At 56.7% G+C, this 13,624-nt stretch overlaps 1 protein-coding gene across 1 annotated transcript in view; it reads left to right on the forward strand.

The window, feature by feature from the left end:
* WNT7A (wingless-type MMTV integration site family, member 7A) overlaps window positions 1–7,876 on the forward strand; it is a 106,706-nt gene extending 98,830 nt beyond the window's left edge. Inside the window, exon 4 of the mRNA XM_012664856.1 lies at window positions 7,787–7,876. Within this exon, the coding sequence (XP_012520310.1) occupies window positions 7,787–7,876 (90 nt within the window). The remainder of the gene's footprint in view (window positions 1–7,786) is intronic.
* The last annotated feature ends 5,748 nt before the right edge of the window (window positions 7,877–13,624 follow it).

Genomic DNA, 13,624 nt, shown 5'->3' on the forward strand with positions numbered 1-13,624 from the left:
ACTAGTCATGTGGCCTTAGCTGAATATGTAACTTCCTTCTTACCCTCCCCACCCCATATATCCCTTATGCCCTCGTCTGAGCTTGGTTCCTAGCTGGTGGCTGCATTCCTGAGGGGACTGTGTCATTCATGAGCTATGTCAGCCTATACTGAAGTGCTGTCATTTCCAGTAACCACAGGACACGAGGGTACCAAGAGATGTCCCAGAGAAGCCCTGAGTCCCATCCACACTCCCCTCTGCCTGCACTCTCTGTGACCACCAGTAAAAACACTTTTCTTCGCCTGTTGGTTCAGTGGTATGAGTGACTAGGTGGCAGTTTCAACTTCCAGATCAGTAGAACTATTCTCATGTCTCCTGGTGGGAATGTTTCTTCCTTTAGAACTAAAATCTCTAAGCCAGGATAGCACCAAGGTGTGCTAGCGGGCTGGCAGGGTGGTGGTGAGGAGACCCGCTCCCCTTTCCAGCCCCCGATTCCCAGATCCGTGACTCCTGGCTGTGGCAGAACCGGTACCACATACTGTTCACCATGTCGGAGCATACCCCACATCCTGGGGGACGTTCCCTCAGCCCCACAGATTGTTGTCACCACTGGGAGTCTTTAAGAGACCCTTCCTCAGTTCCATCAGGCCAGCTGCTTCAGGGGACACGAAAAGACCAGCCAATGCCAGGAGCACCAGCCTAGCACTGCTGTCGCTGCCTGTGGAATGAGCTTTCTTGGCCGTGTGCAAAGCCATGCTGAAAAGCCGTGTGCAAAGCCAGGGACAGTGGACCAAGAGCTCTGCGAGACCACACGTGACAGGCGGAAGCAGTGCAGATGGTTTACTGCTCAAACTTCTGCCCACCCGGAGGATTTCTCTTCATCACTATCCTTCAGGGCCACCCCTGAGTGGGACAGTGGTGCCACTGCTGTTGCATGGTGTTGACATGTCATCCAGACTTATCTGTAAACTGGAACGAATTTTTTCATCCTCCACGAAGTGGTCATAGAAATCTTTTCACAAAACTATAGGTGCAAGTTGAAGAGAAGCAGGTGACATCAGGACCTGAGATGCTTGTTGAAACTACTCACGTGTGCCCTCAGCACCTGCCTAGTCCGGTCTCTTATGTGCCGTTTCCTCCTGAGGGTGGAAGGCTACTGAGTGCACCCAGCCCGTGGCTTGGTGAGCCAAGCGGTGCTCACGCCGGGATGGACTCCCAGATGGCGTGGTAACTTTGTGGCCATGGCCATTCAGCCTCTCCCAGTCCTACCAGTAGCAAGCTGAAGCTCTTTCTCCAAAGAAAAATAATTCTCCGCAGATGATGGTGCAGCTCAGCTCCAATACCCTAAGGGTCTGCTCTGTGATTCACCCGCGGCAGCCTGCCAAGGCCGTCGAGAGCCTCACTGTCTTCCCCTGGCACTTGAAGCACTGCTGAGTCTGCTGGGTCATATGGCCCAAGGGACAGTGCTATTTGGATAGCAACCTGGACTTGTTGCAGAGTTTCCTCACTTGGGGTCATGTCCAAAACTGACAGCAGTGTGGGTTACAGACACACCTTCAACATGGACTTCACAGTCCAAAGGGGCCTGGTTGGCCTGACTCTCCTTTCTTAGTGGCAGGAGCAGGAAGCTACGGCCAGGTGTCCTTCACCTGGGAAAGGACACCCTGACATGCCCCCACTTTATTGGGCACCTACCAGTTTCACCACGGTGACAGGTTCCCGAATTGTCCTGGGGATAATTTCTAACCTCCTCACAACATGTACCTGACCAGGTGTCTAAGATATCGACCACTCCCTGCTTCCCAGGTCTGATCAGCACAACATCATCAATGAAGTGGCCCAGCGTGACCTCCTGTGGGCTGGCCAGCTGCTCCCGGTGACAAGGGAGTTCTGGTGAGTTGATTCAGCCACTGGGGAAGGAAGGAAGGGGGCTGCTTTCCCTCCCCACGGCAGCTGGCTGCTTCCAGGGGCCGTACCGTGGGCAGAGGAAGGAAAGCACGCGCTGCAGCTGCCAGGGCCACACTGACTCACTCTGGGTTGAAAACCAACCAGAAGTGGGTGGCAGCCGCAATCGGAGCCACCGCCTCGTTAAGTTGACAACAATTCTCTGCCACTCTCCAAGCCCATGTATCTCTTGAACAGACCAAACACGTGAGTCGAGTAGGGTCGTGGTGGGAGTCACCACCCCGCATCCTTGGCCTTGGTTGCAAACTCACCCTACGCCACTGCTCCGTACCACAGTGTGGCTTTGGGTTTGCCAGCGTGGTAGGAGGAAGCAGTTCTAGGAGCTTCCATTCGGCTATTCTCCCCTAATAGTCTTCACTCCTCAGGTCAGGAGACCAACATGGGAACTCTGCCCGTTGTCATTCCAACTGCACATTCTGGAATTGGGGACATGCCCCTAGGCTTGGCTGGGGCATCGTTGTGCCCATCATGAGACTGGCCTGGACCAAAACTCCACTAGTCCCTACTCTGACCAGGGACAGCAGAGGCAGCTGGGGTCCCTAGAATTTATCACAGTTCAGACAAGAGTCCAGGAATGCCCCAAAGTCTGGGTTTCCATTCCCCGATGCACACGCCATTTGGGAAAGGCGAGGAGGAAGGTGCCAAGTACGCACACTTGGTCGCGTAGCTCAGTCCTTCCTCAGGAGACCTGCCTCCCCTCCATGCAAGGGCCTCTGGGCTCATGAAGTGGCTCAAGTTGCACCCCCGGTCCTGCTTCTCTTGGGGTCCCAGGGGAACATGTCATGACCACGTTCCACCCCAGCCCTCCAGGCCCTGCTATGAAGTGGGCCTTTCTTAGTTGATCTGCCACTAGTTTTAGAAAGCACTGACGTTCCCAATCTGGACACCCAGCTCTCAGTGTCATGATGTCCGGACCTTGGGAACCAGGCCTAGCTTACCCTGGGCCCAGAGCAGGGCAGGATGGGGGTGATTGTGCATGTGGAGGGGGCCCTGCGGAGTGTGCCACCCACAGGCATCTCATCTGATCACACCTCACCCATTTCACAGACCTGCAAGCCAGGACTCAGGAAAGTGGAATGACTTTCTCAAAGTCTTGCAGACGGAATTGGACCCCAAATATGCCAGACCCCAAGGTGGGGCTGTTTCCAAATCAGCCCTCCACCTGCTTCCCACAGAATTCCTCTCTCAGCCCCAACAGTCCCCAGGCCCTGGTGCCCGGGCTTAGGAGAGCAAAGCTCTAGCAGCCTCTCCACCCCTGCAGGACTCAGATGCACCATAGGTGACCAGGCTTCACCCCTCTTACTCCCGTTGGGGAAACCGAGGCTCAGCAGGCTCGAGAAGCCAAGCTTTTGGAAAAACCCTCTAAGCAGCTGGCCTCAGGCCGCTGCCCAAGTTCCGGCCGGTCCTCTGTGTGCGGACGTGAGGTCCTCCCCTCCAGGTGCTTTCCCCAGCCAGGCGGGTACCTCTCTGGCCCATTTCTGAGTTCTCAGTAACCAACTCAGGACCTGGCACAGAGCAGGGGCATAGGAGGGCTCTCGCCCTCATCGTATAGGGACAGGAAGCAGAGGGTCAGGGTGGGGTCAAGGGTCGGAGAGCCCCTTGTTAAACATTTCAGTGCGGAGTGGGCTTGGCAGAGAACAAAAGCGCTATGTCCAGCCCTAGTACCCATACCCTCTCTCACATGCCCCCCACTGCAAATGCCCTCAGTTGCACCCACACACTCCCCTACACCACCTGCCCCCAGGGCGGGGTGCTGGCGCCAGGTCCGCTTGCTCGCGGAGCCAGCTGTGCACACCGTTTCCCAACTCTGCACGTTCAGGGACTCCCAGAATGTTGGTGGCTTGAAATAAACCACAGTGGAGTATTTACACCACGGGAAGTGGCCAATCCTGCAAATGAGAACTTGACTTTTTTAAGCCCCTTGGTAAACACTTACGGGCACCCACTGGTCAGGCCACCCCACACTCGTCCATGGCTAGCCCCACACCCACCCCCAGCCGTGCAGTCCCACGGCCACTTGCCCCTCCTGGTAGAACCCCTAGAACCACACAGCCATAAAACGCCCACCCAAGCCCCAGTCCAGGCTCAGACCAGGCACATGTACTTTCACCCCGCTCAGCTGGGCACGAGCAGCCCACACACCCTCACCCCGCACACACTCTCCCCCTCACTGCCACTGACTCGGCTCCTCCCCGCAGCCCTGGGCGCCCTGCCCCACCGCTCCCGCCCCTGCAGCCTCTTTGCTGCTCCCCGCACCTGCCTGCGTGAATCCCACACACCCAAACCCAGGAGACCCGCGACCTGTGGACGCACGCCATCACACCCACCTACGCCCGTGCTGTCACCTATACAGCCACACACAGAACACAGGCAGCCACCACTGAAGACCAGCCCAGCCCTCCTCCAATACACACTGAGACACGCACACGCAGGCATTGCCCTGGCAAACACCATTACTCAGGTACAGCCAGATGCATACCCACCTGCTCAGGTACATCCCCATCTGAATCCAGTCACACACCAGTCCTGGCCAGCCACCGTGTCACACCAACTATATACCCCCTCCTCCTTCCACACCCCCCACCCTCCCAGCAGCAGGGCCTCCAGGGCTCCCACCTTTCCCAGGTGACCCGCAGGCCCCAGAACGGTTGGACGTCCCCTCCCCATGGCAGGCAAACTCCAGCGCCAGGTGTCCTGATGGTGGCCATGAGGGGTATGACCTCTTGGTGCCCCAGCAACCCCTGCTGCCTGCATCCCAGGCCCTCCCCATCCCTCTCCCAATTTATTTGGAACCAAATAAGAGATTAAGATAAAAATAGTTCCCAGGAGGTAGATCATTTGGTAATTACCTGCAGGTGTTAAATCGCTGGCTCCCCAGCTGCCCCCGCCCCACCTCCCAGGTATGGGTGGGGGCGGTAATTACAAAGCCAGCCGCCCCTTAATCCCCGTAATGGGCCAGGCCTGCCTGCGGCCCGCCCACCTGGCAGCCCACTCTCAGAACCCAGCTTCCCCGGGAAAGAGGGGGGCACACCCAGCCACAGCAGCCGGGGCCAGGCCAGGCACTGCTTGCAGGGCCTCATGGCTGCCTGTGAGGGATGCTCTGTGAGCCATGGCCACCTCCCAGAGGGGGAAACTGAGGCAGTGAGCAGCAGAGGACATTCTGAAGGTCATGGGCAAGTTGAGGGGCACCCCCCGTGTCCTTCATTGCCCAGCACGACAGAAGGGCAGAGACAGGCAGGGAGTCACTGGAGACAGCTGGAGAATTCACAGTGGATCCAATGCTATCTGTGTCCCTACAGGGCTGCTCTCCATCTGTGTCCCTGAGGACAGAGCGTGGGCCTGGGGAGGGGCAGGGTCACAGGAAGGCAAACTTGGTCTGAGGAAAATGTTTCTCCCGTCACGAGCTGCTCTGGGAGGAGTGAGCGCCTCGCGCTGGCAGGTGTGCACACCGAGGCTGGCCGGCCCCTCCAGGGGCCATAGGTGAATTGGTGGCTGGCGGACTTTCTGGCACCCCTTCTGCAGGGATACCCAGGGTCCTCTGTCCCTGTCATGGCCATGGCTGGCTGGCCACATTCCCAGCAGACCTGGTGCAGTGGCCACCACGCCGACGGTGGTCACAGAGGGCACAGAAGGCCAAGAGCACTGAGGGCAGCCAGGCCCATGACACGCCCTCCTGCCAGCTTCCACCGCGGCCCCGGGTCCCAGCTAGGAAGCCCGTCCCTGCAGGCACCCATTCAGCCCATCCACCCAGGGGAAATGTCACCTCCTCTGGGAGTCAATCCTTTGATCAACCCGGTAAAGGCCACCCACGCCCCCGGAATATGACAGCCCCTGTCGGACCCCTCCCACCAACTACCTCACATCCCTGGGATTGTCTGAGATCCTCTCAAGGACGTGGACCATGTCATGTCCACCTGTGCTTCCCCAGGCCTCCCTCTCTGATCCCTGCTCCCAGCCCAGGGGCACGGGGACTTCCTGCCAGAGCTGAGCCTGGCTCCTCTACTCCCACTGCCACCATGGGGCCACGCTGGAGATGGCGGCCTCTCTCTAGGGGATGATTCGTTTCAGCCTGTTGTGCAGCTCAGGCGCAAGTCGGCAAGGATGGCAGCCCCAGCCCCTCACACCCACTGGGGCTCGCAGGACAGCCGCGCGGAGGGCCCACTCCTGAACCTCTGGGCAGAGGGCAAGAGCCTCACAGGACAGGCAGGAAAACCGTGGCTCCTGCCTCCTGGTAGCAGAGGCGGTGTTTGGACCCGAAGCTGCTCTTAGCTCTTGGTAGTGCTCTGGCCACCCTGCTGTGGACCCGACACCCCACACCTTATTTCAAGGTCAAACGCTCAAGAGAAAAGCCTCGAATAATGCTGGACACAGAGTAAGCGCTTCATTCATTCCACAGCTGCCCCTCTGTGTGCGGGGTACGACAGCACACAAGACAGGCACAAACCCCCGCTCTGGGGGGCTGGTGCTGTCCTGGGGTGGGTGACAAGCAGATATACATGTAACCTGTGATGTGGAGGATGGGCACGTGCTGGGAAGGGCGACAGAGCAGGTGACAGCACCAGCGCGTGTGAGCCACCCGGCACTTCTAGACTCTCTCGCAGCCCCGTGGACAAACACAAGAAGAAACAGATGAAATTAATGTTAACGATATGGGTAGTTTAATACACTAGTTCCAAAAGTTACCATGTCGATATGTAATCAGTGTAAATAATTCTCGTTATTTTACTTTTTTTTCATTCTGTGTCTTTGAAATCAGTGCGTATTTTACACTTACGGTACGTCCGGACTCTGCCCAGCTGCAGTTCAAGAGTTCAGGAGCTACACACAGCTGGTGGCTGCTGCACTGGAAGGTACGGGTCCAGGGGGACCGGGAAGAGGGTAGGAATGTCTCTCACACAAGGGAGGTTGGAGAAGGCCTCTTGGAGGAGGTGATCTCTGAGCACGGGTCTGGAAGCAAGGAACAGAGCCAGCAGCTCCATGGGGAAGGATCGTCCCGGGCAGAGGGAACAGCAAGTGCAAAGGCCCTGGGACAGGAATGAGCCAGCAGCTGGAGCAAATGAGCAGCGAGAACGGTAGGAGACAGGCCAGAGAGGCACTGGCTCAGCCAGGGCTGTGCCCCCGTGAGGACTGTGGCTCTTGCTCTGATGAGAGAGCTGGGCAGGCAGCTTGGCCTCGCGGCTTGGGTTCCGAGGAGAGCGCACTGCCTCACTGCGCACGCCCGGCCCGACTGGCGGCGTGAACCCCGCTCTGCCGTTCACCCCCGCTGTGATTTCAGGATTGCTCTGGCACCTACGCGTCGTGAGGGCCTGCGCGGCGCCTGGCACAGTGCTGGCACGCGGCGAGCACCCACGAAAGCCAAAGCTGCCCAGCGCTCTGTGAGTCTGAGGCTTTGGGTGAGGCTCCCATGTTCCTGGGTGCCAGGGGTCTCTGCTTCTTGGGGAAGGCAAGCGGGCGGACGTCAGCCCCCTCTCCCTGCGCCCTCTGACACTGGCCTGTTGCCACATTCCGCAAATCGCTGTGGGTGATAAATGGCTCTGTGGCAAGGCTGCCCCCAGGCATGCTGACAGGGCAGCCTCCACTTCCTCTGCCCTGGCTGGGCGGGGAGTTGGGCAGGGCCTTCTGACCCCTCCAGGAAGCCCCGCACCCTGTGCCGGCCCCAGAGCGGCCCGCCCTCACCCCACCGCCTCGGCCTAGCCTCTGCACGGGGCACGCACTGCTGGAGCCATGGGGATCCAGGAAGGGACAAGGCCGACTGAGGTGCCCACCCCCAGGGAGCAGGCCTTCCAAGTTGGCGGTCACTTAGTGACCCCCTGGTCCTCATTTCATGGGCTTCTCTGACCAGATGCCGGTGAAGACCCTCTTCTTACCCACTCCTGAAACCCAGAACGGCAGCTTCTCAGGGGCCACCTTTAGGGAACATGGCCACCGGTGAATCCCATGAGAGGAATTTGAGATAGGTGCAAGGAGGACTTACTGGTCACCTGGGGAATAAACCTTGAAACAAGGAAGGAAAAGACAGACTTCCCATTGCCTGCAGAAATTTAAATAAACGCTTGGACAACGATGCATTATTAGGACAAGAAAAAAGAAAAAGAAAAGAAAACGCCGGCTGGCCAGATGCCATCCATTTACGGCAGCAATCTCTTGGGGAGGGGTGCAGGGTTAGGGGACTTTGTTTGCCTTTTGTTTTCCTATTTTCCAGATTTCCTGCCATGCATATATATTTACTGTATACTCAAGAGTTTAACAGGAAAAAACAAAAATGTGACAAAACAATCCTATTTTGAAAATCCAGGACCTCTTAGAACCTCCTGGAGCGGTTGCGTCTGACTGGCAGGACCAGGAACGCTCCAGGCCGAAAGGAGATGGGGTGACTGTCTCGGCTAACCCGAACCCGGGAGCAGAGGTGGCCTCGGAGCTGGGAGACTGCGACTGGGCGCAGGAGCTGAGCCCAGGGAAAGGGAGCAAAGGCCTTGGGCAAGAGAGCAGTGTCGAGGGGCCCAGGGGGCAGGAAGGGGGGCCAACAGGAGCCGCCAGGGGTGGAGGGTGAGGCCAGAGGAGGATGGAGGGATCAGGTGACTCAGGGCCCTACCCTGGTCCTACAGGCACTGGGGAGTCACTGAAGGTGTGTGAGCAGGAGAGGGCAAGTGGTCTAGCAAGAGCAGTGGGACTCTCTCAGGTTCCTCTCGCATTCTCCTTCACGGCATTGTAGTTTAGAAATCCTCAGGCTTCTCTGAAAGGCAGCCTGATTATGAGGTTAAAAGTTGGGGCTCTAGAGCTAGTCAACCTGGGTTCAAGTCCCTGGACCACGCCTTTCCAGCTGCATGTCGTGTCCTCAGGCTGTGACCCAACCTCTCTGCATCAGTGCTCACCCTGAAATTGAGAGTGGACATTGCGTACCAGCCTGTTGTAGGTTGAGAGCATTAGATGAATCAAAACACAAAAAGTGTTGAAAACGGGGCCTGGCATACAGTAAGCGCCTACTGAATGCTGGTCACTGTCAGCCTCACCCCACCGCAGCAGCACGTTTTACTCTCCCAAAGGGGTAGGGAACGCGCGGCCTTATGATTTCAAGACTGTTCTTCTTTAAGCACCAAAGGAGGCGGGAAAAGCTTCATCTTTCTCTGTTGCACCCCTTTTAATAAAAGGATTTGTTCTGTAAAATTTAGATTTAGTCAAAAGCTGCACTTAAGGACCCAGAAGGCCACATGTGGCCTTATGGCCACAGGTTCCCCACCCCTGTGAGAGCAGAGACCAGCTCAGACTCAGGCCTGTCACCGGGTAGGTGCCCATAACTATTTTTCAGGCAAAGAAGCAAGCAGCTGTCCTGTGTCCCTTTAGGAGATGGAGTCCCCAGGCCCCCTCCCCCTTTACCCCAGGTACCTTGCACAGGGCGGGTCCATGTCTGCTGGGAACCAATGCCTGGGAGCCCCCCCGGAGGTAGGACCCCGACTCCACTCTGCTACTGCTCTATTTCACCTATTCTCCTCAGCAACCCTGTTGGCGGGGGGCATTTCTCCACTTCACAGAAGAGAAAACCGAGGCTCAGAGAGGCAAGGGCCCTGTTCTAGAGGAAGCCCACCAACACAGCCATTCTGCCAAAGGACCCCGGCAGTGCCCTTTGCAAGCCTGGCACTTGTAATACATCTTCTAGGGCAAAGAGGGCCCAGGTGGGGTGGAGGAAAAGAGCCACGGTCCACTTTTCCAGGAGGCTTCGGGTCCCAGAGCTCCAGGTGACGGAGCTGGTCCGGAGCCGGGGCCCAGGTGGGGAGCCGTGGAGATGGGGAGGCACCTCTGGCCTTTCATCTGGAGCCCACGGCCCAGCCTGCCTCCCCCCACTCCTCAGCGGGGGCCATGGTCGCTCACCTGGAGCCATAAATGAGCCCACCTGTTGCCTGGCAGGTATGCCAAGACCTGAGAGGGGGAGGGCCCCGAAGGAAGCATCGCCCACCTCGAGCTCCCCATGCCAAACTTTTGAAGGCATATAAAAGCTCCAGACCTTTCCTCTGCCAAACCTCACCTGCCTGCCTGTCAGCCACCTCCTCCCCCAGCCCAGCCGGGGTTTGAAGTCAGGAAGTCCAGCTGCGGATCGGTTTACCAGAGGCCGGGCCTCTCTGAGCCTCAGTTTCCAGTCTGGGAAAGGGCAGGGAGAACACTCCAGGGCATCTCTAGAAGATGACTCCAGTCCGGAGGTGTAACGCCAAGGGTCCCCCATGCTGCCTGCCCGGCCCAGCACGGCCCGATGCGGGCGGAAGCTGGCATCCTTGCCGCCCAGGGCTGTCAGCTGTTGCTGCGGTTCTGGCTGGAGGCTGGCCCTGTCGCAGGTAGGCTGGCTGGGTGGTCCCTGCGGAGGCAGCTGGGAAGCCCCACCTGGGGCTGCGCGGACTCTGTCTGCTCCGTCCCCAGACAGCGAGGGCAGGCGGGGATCTGCTTGCCAAGCACCTGTCGCGCGACAGCAGTGTCGCGACCGCGTTCTGTGGAGATACTGAGGCGCCAGGCTGGATGCCAGGCGGGGGTCCCCAGGCTCGGAGGCCCAGTCCAACGCCGAAGCTCCGCACGTGCACCTTGCGCTAAGCATGGGGCGCCAGGCTTCCCGGAGTTGGATTTTCTAGAAAAACAGGTATGGAATGGAATGATGGACGCACACCCTGCCCGAGCACGGGGGGGTAAGCCCCAAGGTAACAGGCATTCCGATAAGGGGCTCGTGGGTGTATTTTCTCTTTCTTTTTCTTCTTCTTTTTTTTTTGTCTTCAAAGCGATTTGCAAGACCCAGGCTAATTAATTTTCCCAGAGCAGCAGAGCCAGCGCCTGTCTCCCACCCCGGCCCCCGAGCGCCTGTGAGGGAAGCAGATGGCAGAGCGGATAACTCAGCTGGCAGAGGGCTGGGCTGGGACGCGGGCCGGACTGGCCCCTGAAGGCACCCAAGACGCAGGGGAGAAGCGAGACCCGAGGGAGCAGCAGGCGGCTCGGGCAGGCCTCCACCCGCCCGCCGCAGCAGACCGCCCGCCTGCTTTGCAGGGAGTCACCTCAACCATTGGAACAACCACCGTGCCAGCACCACCTCTGGGCTGTGCCCTGCTCAGAGGAGACGCCATCCTGGCCTCTGCCCTCAGTCGGGCAGCTGAGGAAATTTGCTCATCCTTCATTCATTCATTCACTCACTCACCTTGCACATTTAGCTAAACCACAAAAATAGCCCCTAGTCTGAGCCCTCAAGGCCTTGCACGAGGAGCCGGGACCACAGAGATCAATGAAACCCAGTCCTTGGCTTTGGGGAGGGCCCAGTCTACAGCAGAAGAGGCCACCAGCTAAGGGGAACATGTGGCACAAGGAGACTGGACCAGAAGCTTGGAGGCTCCGAGGACTTCCACAGAATAGTCAATGTTTGGTCTCCAACTGGGCTTTTAGGGGTAAGTAGGAGTTTGCCAGAAGGAGACGAGAAAATAGGGCATGCAGACGAAGAGGACAGCAGTGCAAAAACACAGAGCAAGACAGGGTCCACACTGCTGGCGAGCAGGAGGAATTCCAGATGACCGGTGCGGAGGGAAATCACTAAGGACAGGGATATTGTCAATGGCGGGGCATGTGACCCCCGGGGCCTCAAGCAGTGCTTGCCAGACTTCACCCCATCCCTGCATGTCGTGCAGAGAGACGATGGCATGCCTTGGCAGCTGTGGGAAACAGAAGGCTGAGATCAGAGGCTACCAGCCTAGGGACTCCAGCCACTTGGCTCCATGTAGCTGCCTGCCTTGAAGGCTGAGGGAAGTCATAAGTCAGCACAGACACTCCTCAACTTATGATAAACCCATGTAAGTTGAAAATATCATTAAGTGGAAAATGCAACTAATACACCTAACCTACTGAACATCATACCTTTGACTAGCCTACCTTAAACATTCTCGGAACACATACATTAGCTACAGCTGGGCAAAATCGCCTAACACAAAGCTTATTTTATAATAAAGTACTGAATATCTTGTGTAATTTATGGAATACTATACTGAAAATGGAAGATAGAATGCCTGTATGGGAACTCAAAGTATGGTTTCTACTGAATGCACATTGCTTTTGCATCATGGTAAAGTCAAAATATCTAGGTCAAACAATCGTAAGTTGGGGACCATCTGTTTGCTGAAAGCTGTTTGTCACCTGCTTAGGAAGTTATGTCTAAAACATTAGTGTTGACTGAATAAGAAGTTCTGGGGTAAGGACCCTGGGCTTGTTCAGGGGTTTCATGATGTTACTAAGGACAAAAGTTTTTCTAATTTTGCACTCTGCCACTCTTTCATGCCATGCTATCATCCCTCATGGTCACAAGGTGGCTGCCATAGCTCCCAACATCACATCCTCCGTGGCAGTAGGTCAAGCAAAAAGTAAGGAGAGCAGAAAGCTTTCTCTATTCATGTCCCTTTCTAAGAAAGCCACTCCCACAAGCCTCTGGCACCGTTTCTCTTAAATCCTATTGGCCAAAATGGAGTCACATGTCCATCCCTGGACCAATCCCTGGCAAAGGGGAGTGAGCCTACCACAATCAGCCAAATCCAATCAGGATTCAGCCTTAGGCACCAAACTGTCACAGCAACAAAGTCTAGATTCTTTAAGCCAGGAAGGACAAAACAGTATCTGAGCACAGTTACATTTTAAAATACGTATTTTAAAAACTCTTTTCTCATGCTCTACCCCCTGATCCTGCCATACTTTTCGTATCTGCTCTCAACTCCACCTGTAATCTCGTGCTTTCGTGTCTCTGTATCTTCCGTCTCCTCACCAGAATATCAGTGTCATGAGATCATGGATTTCTCTGCTCGGATTCACCCCTCTGAGCGTGGCGTCTCAAGCAGGGTCTGGTACACAGTAAGTGCTCAGTAAATATTAGTCGGATGAAGAAATGAGTGAACCAGAGGGAACAGCGGGAAGTGATACGGTGGCAGCCAGAACAACCAGCAGGTCCAAGCCACCAAGGACCTGCGCAGCCAGAGGGCGATGGGCGCCATGGACAAGCAAGGTCGACGGTGAATCTGGGGGATGTTTTCTCTCGGCAGAAGGTGTCAGAGGGGCACCGCTGGAGGCATTGTCGCAGTGGTGCAGATCAGAGTGGGTGTGACCTGAATGTGGCTGGTGGAAAACTGAGTGATTTTCTGATACCCTCTCATGTCCCAGCCTCTCAGATATTGACCCCAATACTTCTGCTATCCCGAATGCCCTTCTCAGAGGTCCATGTCCAAATTCTCGCCACTCTCAGGGCCCGCTCAATTCCTAGTCCGCAGGAAGCCCTCTCTGCTGCCTTTAAGCAGCACGGGGCTTGTGCTGAACCTTGCCTCCGAGCCCCAGACTGCGACTTCCTTTCCTGCACTCACTGAGCTTTGGGAGCATACAGCAGTTGATCAAGCAACATTTGAGTGAAGGAATGAGAGACAGCTAGAGATGGTTAGAGGTCAGCTCAGGTTTCTGGATGACGCTTGCCTTAGGAGGGTGAGAGAGCTCAGATGCAATCTGAGGCCAACCCACAGAAGCTTCTGAAAGCAGTCAGGGCTGGGTGGACCCGATGCCCAGCTTCCTGGAGTGAAAGGAAGAGCAGGGGCTGCACGGCCTGGCGGAGGCCACCGGAGAGAGAGGGAGAGAACGCCTGCCCCTTGAGTGCCTGCCTGTCAGCACCATCTTTTTTTTTTTTTTTTTTTTT

The sequence above is a fragment of the Propithecus coquereli genome, unplaced genomic scaffold, assembly GCF_000956105.1.
Source record: "Propithecus coquereli isolate 6110/MARCELLA unplaced genomic scaffold, Pcoq_1.0 Scaffold926, whole genome shotgun sequence".
In the NCBI taxonomy this organism is placed as follows: domain Eukaryota; kingdom Metazoa; phylum Chordata; class Mammalia; order Primates; family Indriidae; genus Propithecus; species Propithecus coquereli.